The sequence below is a fragment of the Taurulus bubalis genome, assembly GCF_910589615.1.
Source record: "Taurulus bubalis genome assembly, chromosome: 15".
In the NCBI taxonomy this organism is placed as follows: Eukaryota; Metazoa; Chordata; class Actinopteri; order Perciformes; family Cottidae; genus Taurulus; species Taurulus bubalis.
The window spans coordinates 6584910-6601997 of NC_136603.1; the positions used below are offsets into that span (position 1 = coordinate 6584910).

Sequence of the window (17088 nt, forward strand, 5' to 3'; positions counted from 1 at the left end):
TCTCTACAATTAGGAAGTAGTTTGGTTTGACTGAGTTAAACAGAGAGCTCTGCTCAGTTCTTTTAGTTTCATTGATAACCAAAGAAAACAACCAGATGGGGACTGTTCAGCCATGCCCTTGTGATCTTTACCTCTGCTCCTATGTCACCTTTTAATTAATTTACCATATGAGCAATACAATAGAAAAGAAAAGAAAAACGTCTTTCAGTAACAGATCCCACACATCGTGGTGCACACCATTACAGACTGGAAAAGGTCTGTGGAAAGTGCAAATACACCCTGATGTTACTCCGTTGGAATTGCACATGTTGCTATATTACGGCCTGCCAATATTGTTGTAAATATGTGTAACTATGTGTTTATGTTAGCGGCAAATAGTCATTTTCTCACTGAGGAACAAACTACATAACAGAGTATCAGCCCAACATGCAGGGAGTCATGCTGAAACAATGCAGTGGATCCATTCCGTCAAGTTGCAACGTTGTCGCCATTATTGTATTAAATGTGGATAAAGTCCACGTATCAAAATCCATCAATTTGGCATGGATTTTTTAAGATGTTGGAAATGTATGTAGTTATATGTACATATTACACATTGTACTGTACACGTCAGAAACCATAGTTGGATTTGTTTGGAGATGATGTAATAGCTGGAGGGCAGGCTTTTCTGTCAGTATGAGTGTGTTCTATGTGTATTTAGCTGTATGCAACATATAATATGCACTATAGGTCACTCAGGGCCAGTGCAGTGCTGCGAGCTGAGCTGAGCAACAAGCAGAAAGCACAGACAGTTGGCACAGGAAGTACAAATGGAACAGGAAGTAGGACTTACTGGTTATGCCAGGAGTTAAGGCGGGGAAAGGCTCTGGAGAAGAGAGAGAAAAAGAAGTGTTATTGATAATGGTCAATAATTGATGTGTGTGATAAAGCGTTGAAAGGATAAGGGATGTTCTGAACCGCTGTGATATGAATCAAATTTTCGGATTAAAGTTCAGATGATTCGTGCACAGTGTAGTTCCTCCAGGACAGGACTTTTGGATTTCATCATCAAGGATAAGTAGAATTATTTATACTTACGTTATGATTATGACGTAATATTATTAAGTAATATAGCACTTTCAAGTGTTGGTGCGGTATACAGTATGTGAGAGCATAGGCCTCTGTGCCATGTCACTCCTTAAAGAATAAGCTAAACCACGAGGATACAATATGAGCATGACATGATTTTCAATTGAATGCATTTATTTAATTATAAAGTACCCATTTACAATATTAAATACTGCACCAAATATATCATATTCAAGATTTGTTTAGTCTCAGTGGCATATTTCCATAATTAAATTGACATGGAAAAACTATGTTTCTGATGATTGTTAACAGAAATGCATTTCAATGCAGTTAAAATGGCAAAACTGCAGGACGCTGCACTTTTTGTGAAGGCACGTGCTACTCCTTTTTGAGGAAATCAATAAAGATTTGTCGAGTTCCGAGATGATATAGGACTCTAAAAGCCCATAAATCTTTCTGGATGACAGTCACTTTTACCAAATGGAGAGAAAATAAAGAGAGGGAGACAAAAGAGTGGGTTGTGTGGTTTGAAAGACAGGAAGCATGAATCTCTCTCTCTTTGTGTGTCTGTCATTTCTGACTTGCTCTCACTTTCTTCTTTCTGCTATGTCAGTTATTTCTCTCCTTCCAGCGAATGCTCTCTAACTCTCTTCTCCGAAGTCGGCACAAGAGGTGTCGATCGTAGGAGAAGAAAGAAGTGGGTGGATGGAAGAGAGGGGTGAACACAGTGAAGGAAGGGTGAAGAGACAGGAAATAGAGGACAACAAAGGAAGGGTGGAGGCAAGTTAAAGGGTCACGGGAAGAGGGACTGAAATTTACTGTTGTTTATTATTTGCCGGAGGATACGACATCTATTATGAAAGCGAGAGAGACGGGGGAGAAAAAAAGAGAGAAACACAGAGGGAAAACAAGAGAGAATGGCAGCACAAGGTAAAGAAGAAGAAAAAAGAAGATATAAGGTATGACCCACCCGGTGATGGAATAATGAGAAAAAAAGAGAAAAAGAGAATGGTGGAAACATGTTGGTGGGAAAAGTGAAGGAGGTAAAGATGTTGTCCCAGATAGAACGGCAGTATGCAATAGTGTCATTCATAAAAATTTGTAAGGAAAAACTGTCATCTGACATCATACTTTAACATAAAAAATGCCAGATATAAAATAGTGATACAATTCTCTAAAACATGAATCAGTCATAGCCATTGACACAGAATTATGAGGGAGAATAAGAATGGTCAAGATATCCAGACTTTTAGTTCCTAGCCTGAATCAGCCAAAACAAATGCTGGATCCTTCAATTCCCATAATGCAACTGGATAGCTGCGTTTATTAGATCCGGCCTGTCTGGCAAAAGCCCTAAGTGAGATTATCCTGGTGATATCATCAGTGTTATTGATAAAGCTTCCCCAAAGCCTCAGAAGACGTCATACAACTGTTATAACACGGGCTGAGAATTCCCCCTCATGGCTTTATGTGTAGAATGCCGAGAAATCTCATTTAAAATATCTGCAAATATTGTACTTTATGTTTCAGTTAAACACAGCATCAGCCCAAGTGAACAACTGGAGACCTCACCGGGATTTGAATGTGGTGTCTTCATGTGTCACGGTTATTGTTGTAAAACAACGGGGTAGTTTGACGTCACTATACATCAGTGTGTGTGTGTGTGTGTTTCTGTTTGTGTGCCAATATGTGTGGTGACATCGGGCTAACTACCACTGTCCTGCTGTGGCAGAGGGAACACGCCACGTTTGCCAACCAAGCAAATGCGAAGGATTTAAAAACCTAATCCTGTATCGGCGCGTTTTCCGATAAATCCGCACTTTTTTACGCTCCCTAAATGGAAGCCAATCAGCATTAGCATCAGTCTCATTGTGTGTCAGTGTGTGTAGGAGAGAGACGAGAAGAACCACACGAACATGCACATCAGCGATGGCCCAGACGGATCGGCTGAGAGACACGGCTAAGGGACCGAGAGGGAAGGAGAGAAAGCACCAGAAGAATCATAAAACGAAGGGGTGGGGTGGAATAGGAAAACACTGAAGGAGATAGAGGGAGGGAGATATGAAAGATAGATTAGTATCCATGCCCAAAGGCCGTTTGTGGCCTACTTTCTTTTTATATATATTTATTTGTATGTGCGCGTGTGTGTGTGTCTGTGTGTGTAAACTAGAAACATTATGAGTTTGTACCCCTTCTCTCTCGCTCAACCGGTCTCTGGTGAGAACATGGTGCAGAGGAGGGAGGGAATCAGACAGATAGATAATTGTATGGACTGAATAAAGCCCGAGCGGCCATCTTGACATCTTGACACACAGGTAGACAGACAGGTTGTGGGACTTACGTGTGCACTTCTCCAGCTCGATGCTGTTGCTCATGTGGATGTTGTCTATTCTGATGTGGCCTCTGGTCGGGTGATCAAAAAAGCCCTCGAATGCCACCTAGATCATGGAATAAGAGAGGTGTATTACAATAAGCTCAGTAGTACATGTCGGTTTCCCTGCAGTGAGTCCAGATGCAACCCTTACCTGATACTCCTTGGGGCTCTGGGGCAGGATGGTGCGGCCCTCCCTCCAGTGAGGCCCCTGGTCTCCCTTCAGAGCCCACAGCAGCGTCTCCTCCTGGTCGTTGTCCCTCAGCAGGACCCTCAGGCTCCCCTGGGCCTCGCCCTGGAGCTGGTAGTAGAAGAGGAGGCAGAGCGGGCCTCGCTCCGGCTCCACCTCGGAGCTCAGCAGCCGGGCTCGCTTGCGCTGGGTGTGGGCGCCCGCATCCAGGTGGAGGTAGTTCCCTGAGAAGTCTAGAAGGAAAAGAAAGAGACCGAGAGGCGGTGGATGCTTCATTATTGCAGGATCAGTGATGCATTATAGATTCATTACTTGTAACAAATGATACATTCGTGCCCTTTAAACTGATTCATCGCCCCTCCTTTTAGCGCGGGGATGTACGTTCGCGGCTTTGCCTGTGCTATTTGCATTTTATTCTTTTAATTGATTCCATTATAATGAGTTTCAGGATTTGTGACAGTGCTGCGGCACAAAAGCCGATTCACTCCTCGCTGGTGAAACAGGCCCGACGTACAGCATGATGTAATAATGCAGTGGAATGTGGTTGCTTAGCGTTTAAGCCATTTCCTCCATCATCCTGTGGTACGAGGCTTAAACCGCAAATGAGACTGCCATTTCATCATGGCCGCTAATGGCCATGGATACAAATGAACACACACAAACACACACAGGCACACACACAGGCACACACACACACACACACACACACACACACACACACACACACACACACACACACACACACAACAGTGCTAAACAGCCCTAATCACTCTGAATGCTGACACCTTGTTCTGTTGCTCTCTTCGATTTTGCTACTTAGTCAGCAGAGCCATCATACCAATACAGTTACACCGCTTGTGAACGCATATAGTGTATCTCTGTGTGTGTGCTTCCTCTACACACACTCACTCTATCTATTTTTTTTCAATCTAATTCACTTCCTTTTCTCTCCTCTCAGCTCAAAGAATTGATGGACAGAGAGCAAAGATGGTAAAGGGGAAGGGAGGGGGAGAGAGAGAGGGAGAAAGGCCGAGCTACAATGTTTTCTCCATCCCAAACAGGACCATAATCATTAGCTTGCTGCTGTGTTTTGGCTGTGTGTGTGTCTAGTTTGTCTATTGGCTGCAGAGTAAAAGCTTTGCTGGGGCTGCAAATAATCTTTTTATCGATAGACAGACGCTGTGTGTGACTATGCAAAAGAGAGAGAGAGAGAGCGAGAGAGAGAGAGAGAGAGTAGAGAAGCTATCTATCTATCTCTCAACCATCTATCATCCATCTATCCATCTCCACCTCTGTTTTCTCCCTGCCTCAGCTAAGACACAGAAGAAGAAGAACCACTCAACAGATTTCGCAGCACATCACACTTAATGAATAATGGATTTGGGTTGAGGTAACTCTGTTTCTTCACTTGGAGGCAATGAAAAAGGGGACCTCAATTACCGTTGCTCATTAAGTACAGTTAGGGAAAGTTGCTGTGTTTTTCTGTTTCTCCTCGTTTGATCTTGGTGAACGTACAAAGGGAGGGAATTAATTAACAACTCTCCATGGGAGGGAGAGGCAGGGATGTGGAATTGGCTCGGAGGGAGGGAGATGTGTGTGTGTGTGTGTGTGTTGCAGTTCATTCGCGGGTGTCTTTGCGTGTGCGCAAGTTCGTCTGTCAGTCAGTGTGTGTGTGTTAAGAGCCTTGTGTGTGAGTTTATTGATTTGGATTTTGGTGTGCAGTATCTAAGTGTGCGTATAATATAGAGTTATATAATGTGTATGTAACCTTCACTTCAACGACAACAGATGTGTAGAAGAAGCAGTGCAGTTATGTGTGCATGTAAACTGCAGCACACTTGAGATAACTGCACTTCACAAAACATGACTCGGCCATTTCTTGTGTTGCACAGATTTCATTCCTGATCACCACAAACAAAGCAAAAAGCATTGAGTAGTTTTTAATGCTCTGGTTGAAAGGAGCCGCCTTCGTGGTCATGTTGCAATTTATGTCAGTTACGTTTGGAAAATGCTTCCAGCCTCAAAGCTTACGGATCAACCCTGTCTCCTAAAAATAATTGCCGCGTGGATATCGGAGACATCGGAGATTTGGCTTTGCATCTGGAGTCCTGCATGTGGCTATTTAGGTTTAGGCCACTAAAACACACGCATCATGCTTTAGTAGAAAATCAAATTGCATTGTCAGAAAGTGTTTGCAGATAGATAGAGAAAGAACATTTTGGGACTTCATTGAAAGGTTTCCGCATTGCTTTTTTCTCCGTCAGCATCATACACATGTCATTTCCAGTTAATGTTGTTAATTGCTATTGAAACATGTGTCATGTTGTATTCCTGCATGCACATGCTCATGATTGTACATGTCTACTTAATCTGGATTAGTTTTCCCTCTTTTCTTTTACTACTGTTTATGCCTGCTTGTGTGTTTTGGGTGATAGACATTCTCTGTTTCACGTGTTCTTTTTTTGTTCATTTGTTGTTTGTTTAAATAGGAAAGGACTCACTTTTGGGTCCTTACGTTGCATTATATCATTATTTTCAGCTAATCTTTGTATACTTTGGGTCCAGATTGAAAAACAAGCTGATTGGTTTATATGTTGTATCTCTGTGACACCTTTTGGATCACATTAAAGTGATCAAATAATATAGTATGATTTTTCATACTACTTCTCAACCCTCCCTCATTCTCATTTCCTCTCCTTATCAATAACTCCATAATCATTTCAGACGACGAGTAGCGTGAAGGGTTTCTTTCGATGAAAATCTCCACAGGGTATAGAATTGCAGTCTTGCCCTATCTGAGATCAAAAGAATAACTTAGGAGCTCTGTTCGGGTCGGATTTTCTCTTTTACAGAAAAAAAACAACCCTAAAAGGGCTTTCAGCGACAGGGGATGGGGATTTGATTTGCATATCGAGACAGCTTCCAGACAGGGTGCTGCGCTAGTGTTGCTGTCGAACAAGACTTAACGTCATGTTGCTGTCTAACACGGACACAGTGACGCAGCTATATCAATTACTCACATGCACAAACACACGCACACACACACACACACACGCTCATGACACACAGCAGCCTAGTGTGATGTAGAGCCTTGCCTTATGTCACGACCCTGTCTGCTTCTAAAGGAGCTGCTCAGTCAACCATGAACTGGAGCGCTTCAGCACATAAACAGAAAACCTTGGTGAATGGCAAGGTCGTGTGTGTGTGTGTGTGTGTGTGGGAAACAAACCCCACACACACACACACCTTGAGTGGTTTGCGTAAGTGTGTGTGTGTTTGGCGCCTCAGGAGGAGCTGAAGAGCCAAGGCAGCACTTCTGTCAAAGCCATCATCTGACTTATCAGAGCGCTCTGGGTGGTGTGTGTGCCTTATGGGCGTGCAAGTACAGGAAGTATGTCTGTGTGTGTGTGTGTGTGTGTGTGTGTGTGTGTGTGTGTGTGTGTGTGTGTGTGTGTGTGTGTGTGTGTGTGTGTGTGTGTGTGTGTGTGGGAGTGTGTGATGGATAAAACAGTCTTGGTTATCCTCTTGCTGTCTTATTAAAGATGGACAGATGTGGAAAAAGGCAAGTACCACTGAGGGAAATAGGAGAGGAGAGAGGTCAGTGAGGAGAGGAAGAGGTGATCACAGTGATGGAGTGAGAGTGATGGAAGTGGAAAGGGATTTAATATACTGTAGTATGAGTTAGAGCTGAAAAGGATGACTGGAGGACTTGTAGAGGAAGGAAGCAATGACAGAAGCATGGTGAGGGGTAACAAGGAGAAATGTGGGCGGAAATACAGTTGAAGTGACATTAATGGGTGAACAAAATGTCGGCTGGAATGAAGGAAAAGAAAAGGAGAAGGAGGCAGAAGTAAGGATATTAAAGCGTACCAAGGGAGCGAGCAAAAAGATGCTACAAGAGTGAATAAAGTACAGAGATGAAGTGAAGGAGAATAACATGTGGGGAAGGAGTTAAACTCCAAGAATAGAGGCTGATAGAGAAATGAGAGAATAAGTAACAAACTAGGTTTGTGAAAGTGAGACTGTTAAACCTAAAAGAAATTTAAGAAACTCCAATTAAGTCTTCAGCAGATCAGAGTGAAATCCTTGCATCATAGTTGCTGTCAGTTGTTCCTCCCAGCAACTTACAACCACTTTGCTCTTAATTAGCCACAAAAGTCTTCAAACGTCCCAATGTGACGGTGCTTTCTCTTCTGTGTTTATACAATGAGAAATGTCTTGAAATGAAGAAAACCCAGCGAGATGAGAACTTGAATGTGAGAGTTTTCACAAAGTTTCAATGTTTGATGAGATTGAAGTATTCTTTTGGGTTCTCAGCGTTTGTACAGGGAAGTTTCTACATTGTGTGTGTGTGAAGTTTGATGATTAATATGATAAATGTATCTGATTAAAGATCAGAATATGTCCTTGCTTGTAATTATTAGTACACGTAATAAAGTAACATTAACACTGCATTACTAGTTTCTTTGTACAACAAATATTTTTATCTGAATAGTCTTAATATTTAACATTCAAAAGTATTCAAAAGTTTAAAAAAATCTCAGTCACAAGTAAGCCTTCCCAAATCCCTGCAGCATAAGTGAGTGTTGTTAATACATAATGCTGTTTTATTGGCTAACTGCTCAATATTCAGTGATATGCATTTCTGGTAGTTTCTGGTGTTTAAAATCTCAGGCATAGGTGGATTGTCCCTTTAAATGTGTGTCCTTAAACTGGCTTCCACAACAATATATATATATATATATATATATATATATATATATATATATATATATATATATATATATATATATATACATGTATTGTTGGTAATTTGGATGCGATTGCTGGAAACCGCAGAGGAAGTGATTTAAATGCAATATTGATTCAATCCAGAAAAACACGTTTCCAGCACAGATTCTAAACTCGCCCCATGATTCATTTGTATTCACGGCGACATCAAATTTGGGGAGTGACTGACTTGAAACTATAACAATACAGTGTCATAAACAGATCAAGCGATATGGATTTCTCAAACTATTCGATATCACTTAGAAAATGACTTAGAAAATGGACTCACTGTCTGATCCCAGCAACAGGTCCTGCCTCGCTCCGTGAGAGCCGTGTCCAGTTGAGCTGCTGCTGGCTGTGTGCAGCGACCAGCTCACGCCTGACTGGGGATCAGCCGACCAGCCGCACAAGCTCTGCTCAAAGTCGCAGACAGCCGACAGGGACGGAGTGGTGGCTGTCGGTCAAACGGAAAGACAAGTAGATTGTGAATAAAAAACGTCTGGTAGAGCACCTGCTTTGACTAACTCTTTTAGCAACAGCCTTCATGCAATATGACATCTCAGTATTTATTATGCTGAATACAAATTATTAGCGTGAAACAGCGATAATGTGGAAAGCGAATGAGCTAAGCAGAAGGAGAGGATCTGTGGAGACATAGACAGAAAATGGATGCGTAGAAAGTATACAGTAAAGTGTCGATACAAATCAGAAAGGAGAGGCGTGAGAGGAGTCAGAGCATATATTTGAAAGCATGGGAAATTAAAAAAAAAAGACAGTAAAGAAAATCAAAAGTTTGAAATGCACTGTATTCAGTGTAGGTCACTGCCTTCAGTTATGTAGCAACAAAATGCACCATTTTAAACTGCATCCCGATCTATTTTATCCCCGTCAGGCTACCTGCTTGACAGCCACTGACATATTCCCTTGAAATCATATCCTCAATATGTGTTTGTGTGAGAAGGTGAGATTCTGGCTGTGAGAGCTTATTTTCACTCAAGCAGAGCTTCCTGTGGGACCCTCGCATCTACCAGACTTCAAAAGCCCAGAGGCCCCGGGGTGAATGATGACATCATGCGTTTGACCTTAAGAGCGTGAGCGTGTGCGGACGAGAGACAGAGACGACGTGGATGCATGTGTGCGGGAAAGAGATCTGCATGAGTGCGTGTGGAGTGCTTTAATTAAGTGTGTGTGTGTGTGTGTGTGTGTGTGTGTGTGTGTGTGTGTGTGTGTGTGTGTGTGTGTGTTTACCGGGTCTCATTGCAGCAGTGGTCTGGTCCACTCTGGGCAGGGTGGGGGTCACAGTGTCAGGTACAGTCGTGATTTCTGTCAACATGAAAAAAAGAAGAAGGTTAGAATAGAATATAACTTTATGACATGGCAGAAGATATCAACAGACAGTAAAATATGCTAAATGTTGTGTGAGCTTTCAAGTGGAAACCAACATTGGGCCTTGTGATCAATAACAAGTTATATTCACTCTTATCCAAAAGATGCTCATCAGCTAACAGCATCAGTTACGCTGTATTTAATGCAAGCTTTGAGTTAAGCTGCTTTAATTTAGTTTAATTAACTTTGAACACACTCAAACTGTGCAATAAGTAGATACAATACTGGATATAGAATAACCAAAGCATAAACATTCACAATTTGCTCGACAGCTACTTCACATCACAGTGGAAAATAGCAACATTTTAACAGTGCAGCGGCAACGTAAGACTAAGATATTACACAGTAACTGATGATGTTTAATCAAAGTACGATTAAGTTATTACACAGTAACTAATGGTATTTGAGCAAATTCTGATTATGTTAATACACAGTAAAAAGTCAGATGAAGTTATTACACAGTAACTAATGGTATCTGAACACACTTTGCTGTTGTTTCCACGACTGCGTATTAAGACTGAAGCTTGTCATTATCCAGGCGGTGACACAGTTAGCTGAGGCAGTGAACTGGCACTCGAAGAAGAAGAATGTGCCACACTGCTCGTTTTACCCACTGTAGATTGGCGCACACACACACACACACACACACACACACACACACACACACACACACACACACACACACACACACACACAGCTATGATGATAGATGCTGCACTGACACTGACCTTGGTGCACAGCAGCATGTGACCAGTGTATGATGGATCAAACAGAGGCAAGCACACACACACACACACACACACACACACACACACACACACACACACACACACACACACACACACACACACACACGTCAGCAGTGCGGTATGCCATCGTAACCTCAAGACCTTCTGGTCTTAATAAGCAGTTTTCTACAGTTAGTTAGGGTTCCTTAAACGGCCCTGAATGCAATACCAGCTCCCTCCCGCTCACGTGTGAAGGAAAGCCTATATGTTGACGTAAGGGAACACAAGATTGTCTGGCTGACGCCACAAACCTCTCGCCGAATTATTCTTAGAAATTATTGCTTTCTCTCTCATTTTCTGCCATTCATCTCATGTTCCGTCTTTCATTTTTCTCTCCTCCCTACATCTTTCATCGGGCTCTCCAAATCTCCTCCCTCTTTCTCTCCTCGCTCTGTCATTTGTCACCATAATTCTGACCACTTTCAGTTCTCCTGTGCAAAACCACCATCAACACCACAAAAATATCTTTCCAAACACACACACACACACACACACACACACACACACAAACTTGATCTCTCTCTTTCTGTACCTCTCCGGCGTAGACGTGAAACCCTATCTAGTCTTTTTTTTTCTCTTTTACCACAACCGCAATTTTCTTCTCCATAACTCTTTTTCTCGCTCTCTTTCTGTCATCTCTCCCTGAAGCGTATTTTGATTTCCACGTGTTCTTTGCTTTGGTCTGCCCGCAGATCTTTCTCTCTCTTTGTTAAGAGCGCGTCTCTTTATTTCGCTCTTTTCCGGCCGCCTCTCGCTCTCCCCTCAACCGTTTTTAGCACCAGCTCCATGCGCTGTAACTCTGTCTCGTGGTGTTATTTTATGTCGCTTCTAACCACCAGCTCAGTAAATCTGAGACCGCTGTTGATTTACTGCTTGTATGGTTCTTCTAGATGTTTCCATGACTGTCTCGCTTGGTGATCTGCATGTGTTTGTGTGTGAGTGTGTATCTTGTTTAGTGTGAACTCCTAACCTTTGCTAATAGCTTTGAGTTCGCTGCAGCTCTAATGTGTTTGTGTATGTGCATAACTTTATTGAATTGTTAACACAGTCTGCTCATAGTGAAAGTATGCAGGATTATTATGTAAGCCCAAACCGAGAGGCCTCATGTTGCCGTCCCAACACACACACACACACACGTAGCAGGCAAACGCACGCACATACATATACAGAATTAGATATCAACATTGGATAAGTAGCTCCCAGCTGCTGACATTAAGCTGTTTTAATTTGGTGCCCTTTACCACTGTAATTAGCCCCCCATATGGAGGGAAGAGAGGGAGGCATGGAGATGAGAGGGAAGGACACACACACACACACACACAGAGCGAGAGAGACATGGAGAAGGGAACACAACCTTTTCAACCTCTCACCACCATTTTCCTAATTAGTGACCACACACAGCTCCTGTCAGCCTCCCATTTCTAACTCCATCTCCTCTCAACCCGTCTAATCCAATTTTGCTCTCTGTCTGTCGTCCCCTCTCCTGTTATCTCTCCCTCTCCCCATCCTCTTCATCATCTCCCTCTTCCCGCTCCCATTTCAGGGCCCTCTCTGTAGCTACTGTAAAGGTCAGTAAACTAATAGGAATACATTACTTTATGCTCATTTTAAGCGTGCTACTGTAGTTATTATGTAGTACACTTTTCAACTCGCTTCTGCAGGAACTTTTTTCTTATATCGGCTGACTAACAGACACATGCATTGCTAAAGTGTGTTCAGTCACTTCTGTGGGAAAAGTGAGGATTGATAACAGAGTCGGACATGTTTTAAACATAAGGATTCAAAAGAAACAGCAATCTTTTCATCTGTATTCTGCAGACGGGTCATCCTGAGCACCGCTGAGTTACAGCAACCTGCCATCACTCTCTCATACACACACCTCAAACTGAGAAACAGAAGGTGTTCGGTTCGGTTAACCGTGCTCACACACACACACACACACACACACACACACCACACTGTCATAGGCCCGAAGGCTCATTGTAAAGCTGCTGACTAAGCAGGGCGAGGCGGAAACAGAGAGACGAAAAACTGTTCAATTATGGAAAGAGCTCTGGGCATAAATCTACCTCTGTCAGCCTAAATAATGACTACCGACACTCTGTGTGTGTGTGTGTGTGTGTGTGTGTGTGTGTGTGTGTGTGTGTGTGTGTGTGTGTGTGTGTGTGATTGTAAAAAGAAAATATTTAATGACTATTAACTATTTTACCGTCTGCTGTAGCTATCTATTCACTGTTAGTAAGATTTCCTTTTAAAAATACAATTTCAAGTGACTTAAAACTATGAGCAGCATGATCTAGAACAGGATATACTTGCTTGAAACATTAGTGCTACAAAATATGTCCATCCAAATTTGGAAAAAATAAATACTCGGGAAAGGACTTGGAAACTAGTAAGCAAAATTTGAGTTAATGCACTACCAAGAATGATAAATGAAACGAGATGGTGGAAAACATGAGCGTTTTCAGATGAAAATCATTGCCAGCGATCTGAATGGCAAATCAGACAACTGTACTTAAATACCAAAAGTGCAGGTTTGATTTATGTGTAGCTTAAAGTGCTCGACTAATTATGGCTCCCTCTTCTGCAGATAAGTAGGCGGGAAAATGAGTTCTTTGCAGCAGGAAACTCTTTCGAGACTAAATGCCTAATTAGCCCATTGTACAGAATGCTACCAATAAGATCTGCTTTTACGGTAAGTGCTACACTGGACCACGGGTTTTTACTGCCTAGTACACGGAGAAGGAGAACGTCTGCAACACAGTAAAATGCATCGGATGAGACCGAGCAGCAATGATAGAACGTGGCTAAAAAGAGGCCGAGAGGCAAAGCAGAGAAACTAGACATGTCAGGAAACTACTGACAGTGAACTGCTCATTAGTCCATTGTAAAAACAAAGCACCACAAGGTATGTGACTGCAACTGTAGCCTTAAGTGTGAAGCTGAGTACGACAACAACTGAGATGATAAAAAGAAGCTGCCGGCAATGAATGGCTAACGACATCAGTGAACAGTAGTCAGCTACAAAGGAAATGAGTTTAAGTGTGGTAAAAGCCATTAAGCTAAGTATGCCATTAACTCCACTGGACAAAAGAAAGACAGCTTTCTAGATCACCACGTTAACAAGGATATGGCTTAAACAACTTCCAAGAGACAATCAGTGCTTTCTGGCCATGTTAAATTACAGGTATATTGATAGACTGTACAATTTGGGTCATGGATGAAACACGTGTGTGTGTGTGTGTGTGTGTGTGTGTGTGTGTGTGTGTGTGTGTGTGTGTTTCTCTGCACATCAAATCAAATCTATTGTATTGGATGAACTTGCGGTGTATCATCTTGTTTTAAAGGGGATCCAAGACCCATTTAAACATCACTGGAAGCACAAGGTTATTTTTATGTATTTTATGTATTAGTGTAAAAGATTTGAGAATGATTGCCGGTTCTTAGTCTGTGTTATGGATAGATGAATGGTTGCCTGAATGGATGGTTGGATGAATTGATAGATGGGAAAACGTAGATATGGAAATAGTGGCAGGCACATCTGGAAAATACTGCAAAGAGGTGGCGGGCCAAAGCTAAATATTTATGTTGGAAAAAAGACAAGCATTTTTGCACACAGACACGTATAAACACACATGCAGCCACAATGAAGCAGTACTCAATCCTGAGTGTTTCCATGTGTGATGCTTCAAGAGGGGAGAGATGGACTTCACTCCTCTTGAGGTGAACAGAGCATCATCGTATATGGTTTAAAATGACTTCCGACTTCCAGGCACTCGACTCTGGAACATCTTTGTCCATAGCGTATTGTGTGCTAGAAGCCGTCTGCTATTTTTTTTTGTCCGTACAACCACATGGGGACACACTGCTGTGTCCTCCGTTAGGAGGGACAGTTATCCCTTCAGGTCACGTCAGTTTCCATTTTTACACCCACGTGTTTGGAAACTGCACAATACTTGATCTGAGGCTTGGCCTGGCTCTGGCCTCATGAATAATTTCCTGTTGGTGGGAGAATGTTTTGCTTTCAAACACTATAAAGTAAAGATAGCACCTGGCAACAGGTTTGCTCAGCTTTGAATCCAGAATGTCCAGATGTGACAGGTGAGGGATAATATAAAAGAAAGATGGCTCTGTAGAAACTGTGTGAGAAGAACGAGAGCTGAGAGAAGAGACGGAAACAAATCCATGAGGGTAATGAGGTCAGGAAAGGGAAGGGGAAGACTTGGGAGAGATAGAGTGTGTGTGTGTGTGTGTGTGTGTGTGTGTGGGGAGGGGGGTCGTTACAGGAGCCTTAGCAGGAGACGGGAGTGATTAAATTCTTCTGATGGGGAGGGAGTCAAACGGGCAGACACAGAGTGCGTACTGCAGAAGACACACACATTTCCACAATACACCTCCCTCTCAAACATTATTTTCCATTTCTTCCGATGTGTTTTATTATAATGGTGAGAGCAGGGTCAGGTCTGTAACTTTATCAACTGAAATAATAGAATCAGCTGCAGGCTTTTTATTTTTAGCCGTGCTGTTGCTACCCAGTAATTTGTTATGGTGTGTTTATAAATCTAAACTATGACAATAACAAAACAACACTAATTGAAAATAATGATTTAATAATACATCAACCCATTGCTTTCCCTGTGAATGGTATTAAAGCTATACCCAGAATAAAAGAAATTAATTGGATATATAATGTTTCACTAAAATACCTCCCATTTACAACATAACAGAATGTATTAAAAACTTTATAAAAACACTACGTTTACCAACAATGACAACAAAATATATATTATTTTAAATCTCATAACTGTAATCTCCCCGACGAGACAGAAGAAGGAGGAGCAGAGGAGAGAGATGAGTGGGTGTAACTAAGGACACATCCCACCAATCACGTGAAAGTATCTGGAACGGAGCCACGGCTCACATGCGAAAGCGATCAGCACTGTTGGACGAGCACAACACACACACACACACACACACACACACACACACACACACACACACACACAGGTCTTGGCTGGCGACCTGGAACAGCAGAACACCTCCAGAATGTTCTCGAGAAGAAACTCTCAACAACATTCCCCCCGGCGGCCGCTGTAATTACGGATGTGTTTGTGTGTTTTCCAGGTCCAACAACATCAACATGTGAAAGGCAGTCACAGTGAAGGCTCTACGCTATTATTCATTTAGCATATTACACATTGAGTTATGAATTAACTACTGTGTGAACCAGTTTGAGCCAGTGATTTTCCAACAATATTCTTAAATGCCTACATTCGCGCTGGGATTTCTCCCGAAACAACCAAGTGAACTTGCATTCTTTCTAATGGCCATCGGGTGGCGACTCTACTGGTTGTAAAAAGAAGTCTATCTTGAATTATTACCTCAGTAAGTGTATGTTTATGGCCTCAATCGCTAGTTTCAAGTTGTTGTGCTTTTGTCTTATTTAAATTTAAACCCGTTCACGATGTGTTTTCAGGTCATAGAAGTTAATTAAAACATTTTGGTCACCTAAAAATGTTCAGGGATCAAATGTACTCACTGTACATATTTATATTCTATTTGACTGTACTTTATATATATACTTCATTTACATTTGCATTTTTGCACTTTCTTTATTATTCAACTTAAATTGAATACGTTCTGCTATTTTATTGTATTTATTGAGTATTTTTCTTCATACTTGTATGTCTCCAATGTAACTTTGCTTGTATTACTTTTCCTTTGCTTGCTGCTGCCACAAACAAATCCCACCTGGGGATGAATAAAGCATACATCTATCTATCTATGTACTTAGGTCGACCTTCTCGTGTCACTTCTGTTTCCAAAAAAAACAAGATGGTGACGGACAACATGCCGAACTCGAGACCAATAACACCAGCAGATGAATGAAGAAGCGTCTCTGCGTCACCGGACACAAAGACGCTTTCTCTCTCCGTCTGTGTATTCCGGTGTCTCCCTCTCATTTTGCACTCTGACTCCACCCATAACACAACCGGCATGTATTTACACAACCATGAACAAACCTTTTCTTAATGCCAAACAGGTGGGGTATGTGTGCGAGTGTGTGTGTGTGTGTGTGTGTGTGTGTGTCTTTCCTGCTTGCCAATAACTAGGTGTGGAGTGAAAGAGATGAGAGCATAGCAGATGTTCTGATAGCTCAGTCATTTAAAACATGAACAAAACTGGCAGCTCTCAGTTCACATCCAACAGTCGGGGGTTACAAGACCTAAATTACATGTTGCCTCCACAGCCAGCGTGTATAATCAGAATGAATCCTGCAATAATATTCTGGCTTTTGTCTCTGTTTTCGCACCGAGGGTTTTTGCTGCAATAATGAGATGCTGAACTACATCATTGTGTGCCACCTAAGAACCCCGTATCTGTAATTTCTTCACTGTAATTGGGTGCTGAGATTGTCTCTCCAAACGTGAGGAAATTGTTTGCCAGGTCAGTGCGCTTCATTTAAAATATGAAAACAATACAGGGGGAGTAATGGAAAAGCAATTTCTTTGTGA

General features: G+C 42.1%; 1 protein-coding gene across 1 annotated transcript in view; it reads right to left on the reverse strand.

Moving 5' to 3' along the window:
- The window catches only part of LOC306748160 (neuropilin-2-like), a gene marked incomplete at both ends in the record, with an annotated part of 89360 nt that overhangs the window by 11576 nt on the left and 60696 nt on the right, over window positions 1–17088 (reverse strand). Inside the window, 5 exons of the mRNA XM_079231292.1 lie at window positions 833–865; window positions 3410–3506; window positions 3594–3862; window positions 8689–8853; window positions 9648–9722. Coding sequence (XP_079087418.1) covers window positions 833–865; window positions 3410–3506; window positions 3594–3862; window positions 8689–8853; window positions 9648–9722 — 639 coding nt within the window. The remainder of the gene's footprint in view (window positions 1–832; window positions 866–3409; window positions 3507–3593; window positions 3863–8688; window positions 8854–9647; window positions 9723–17088) is intronic.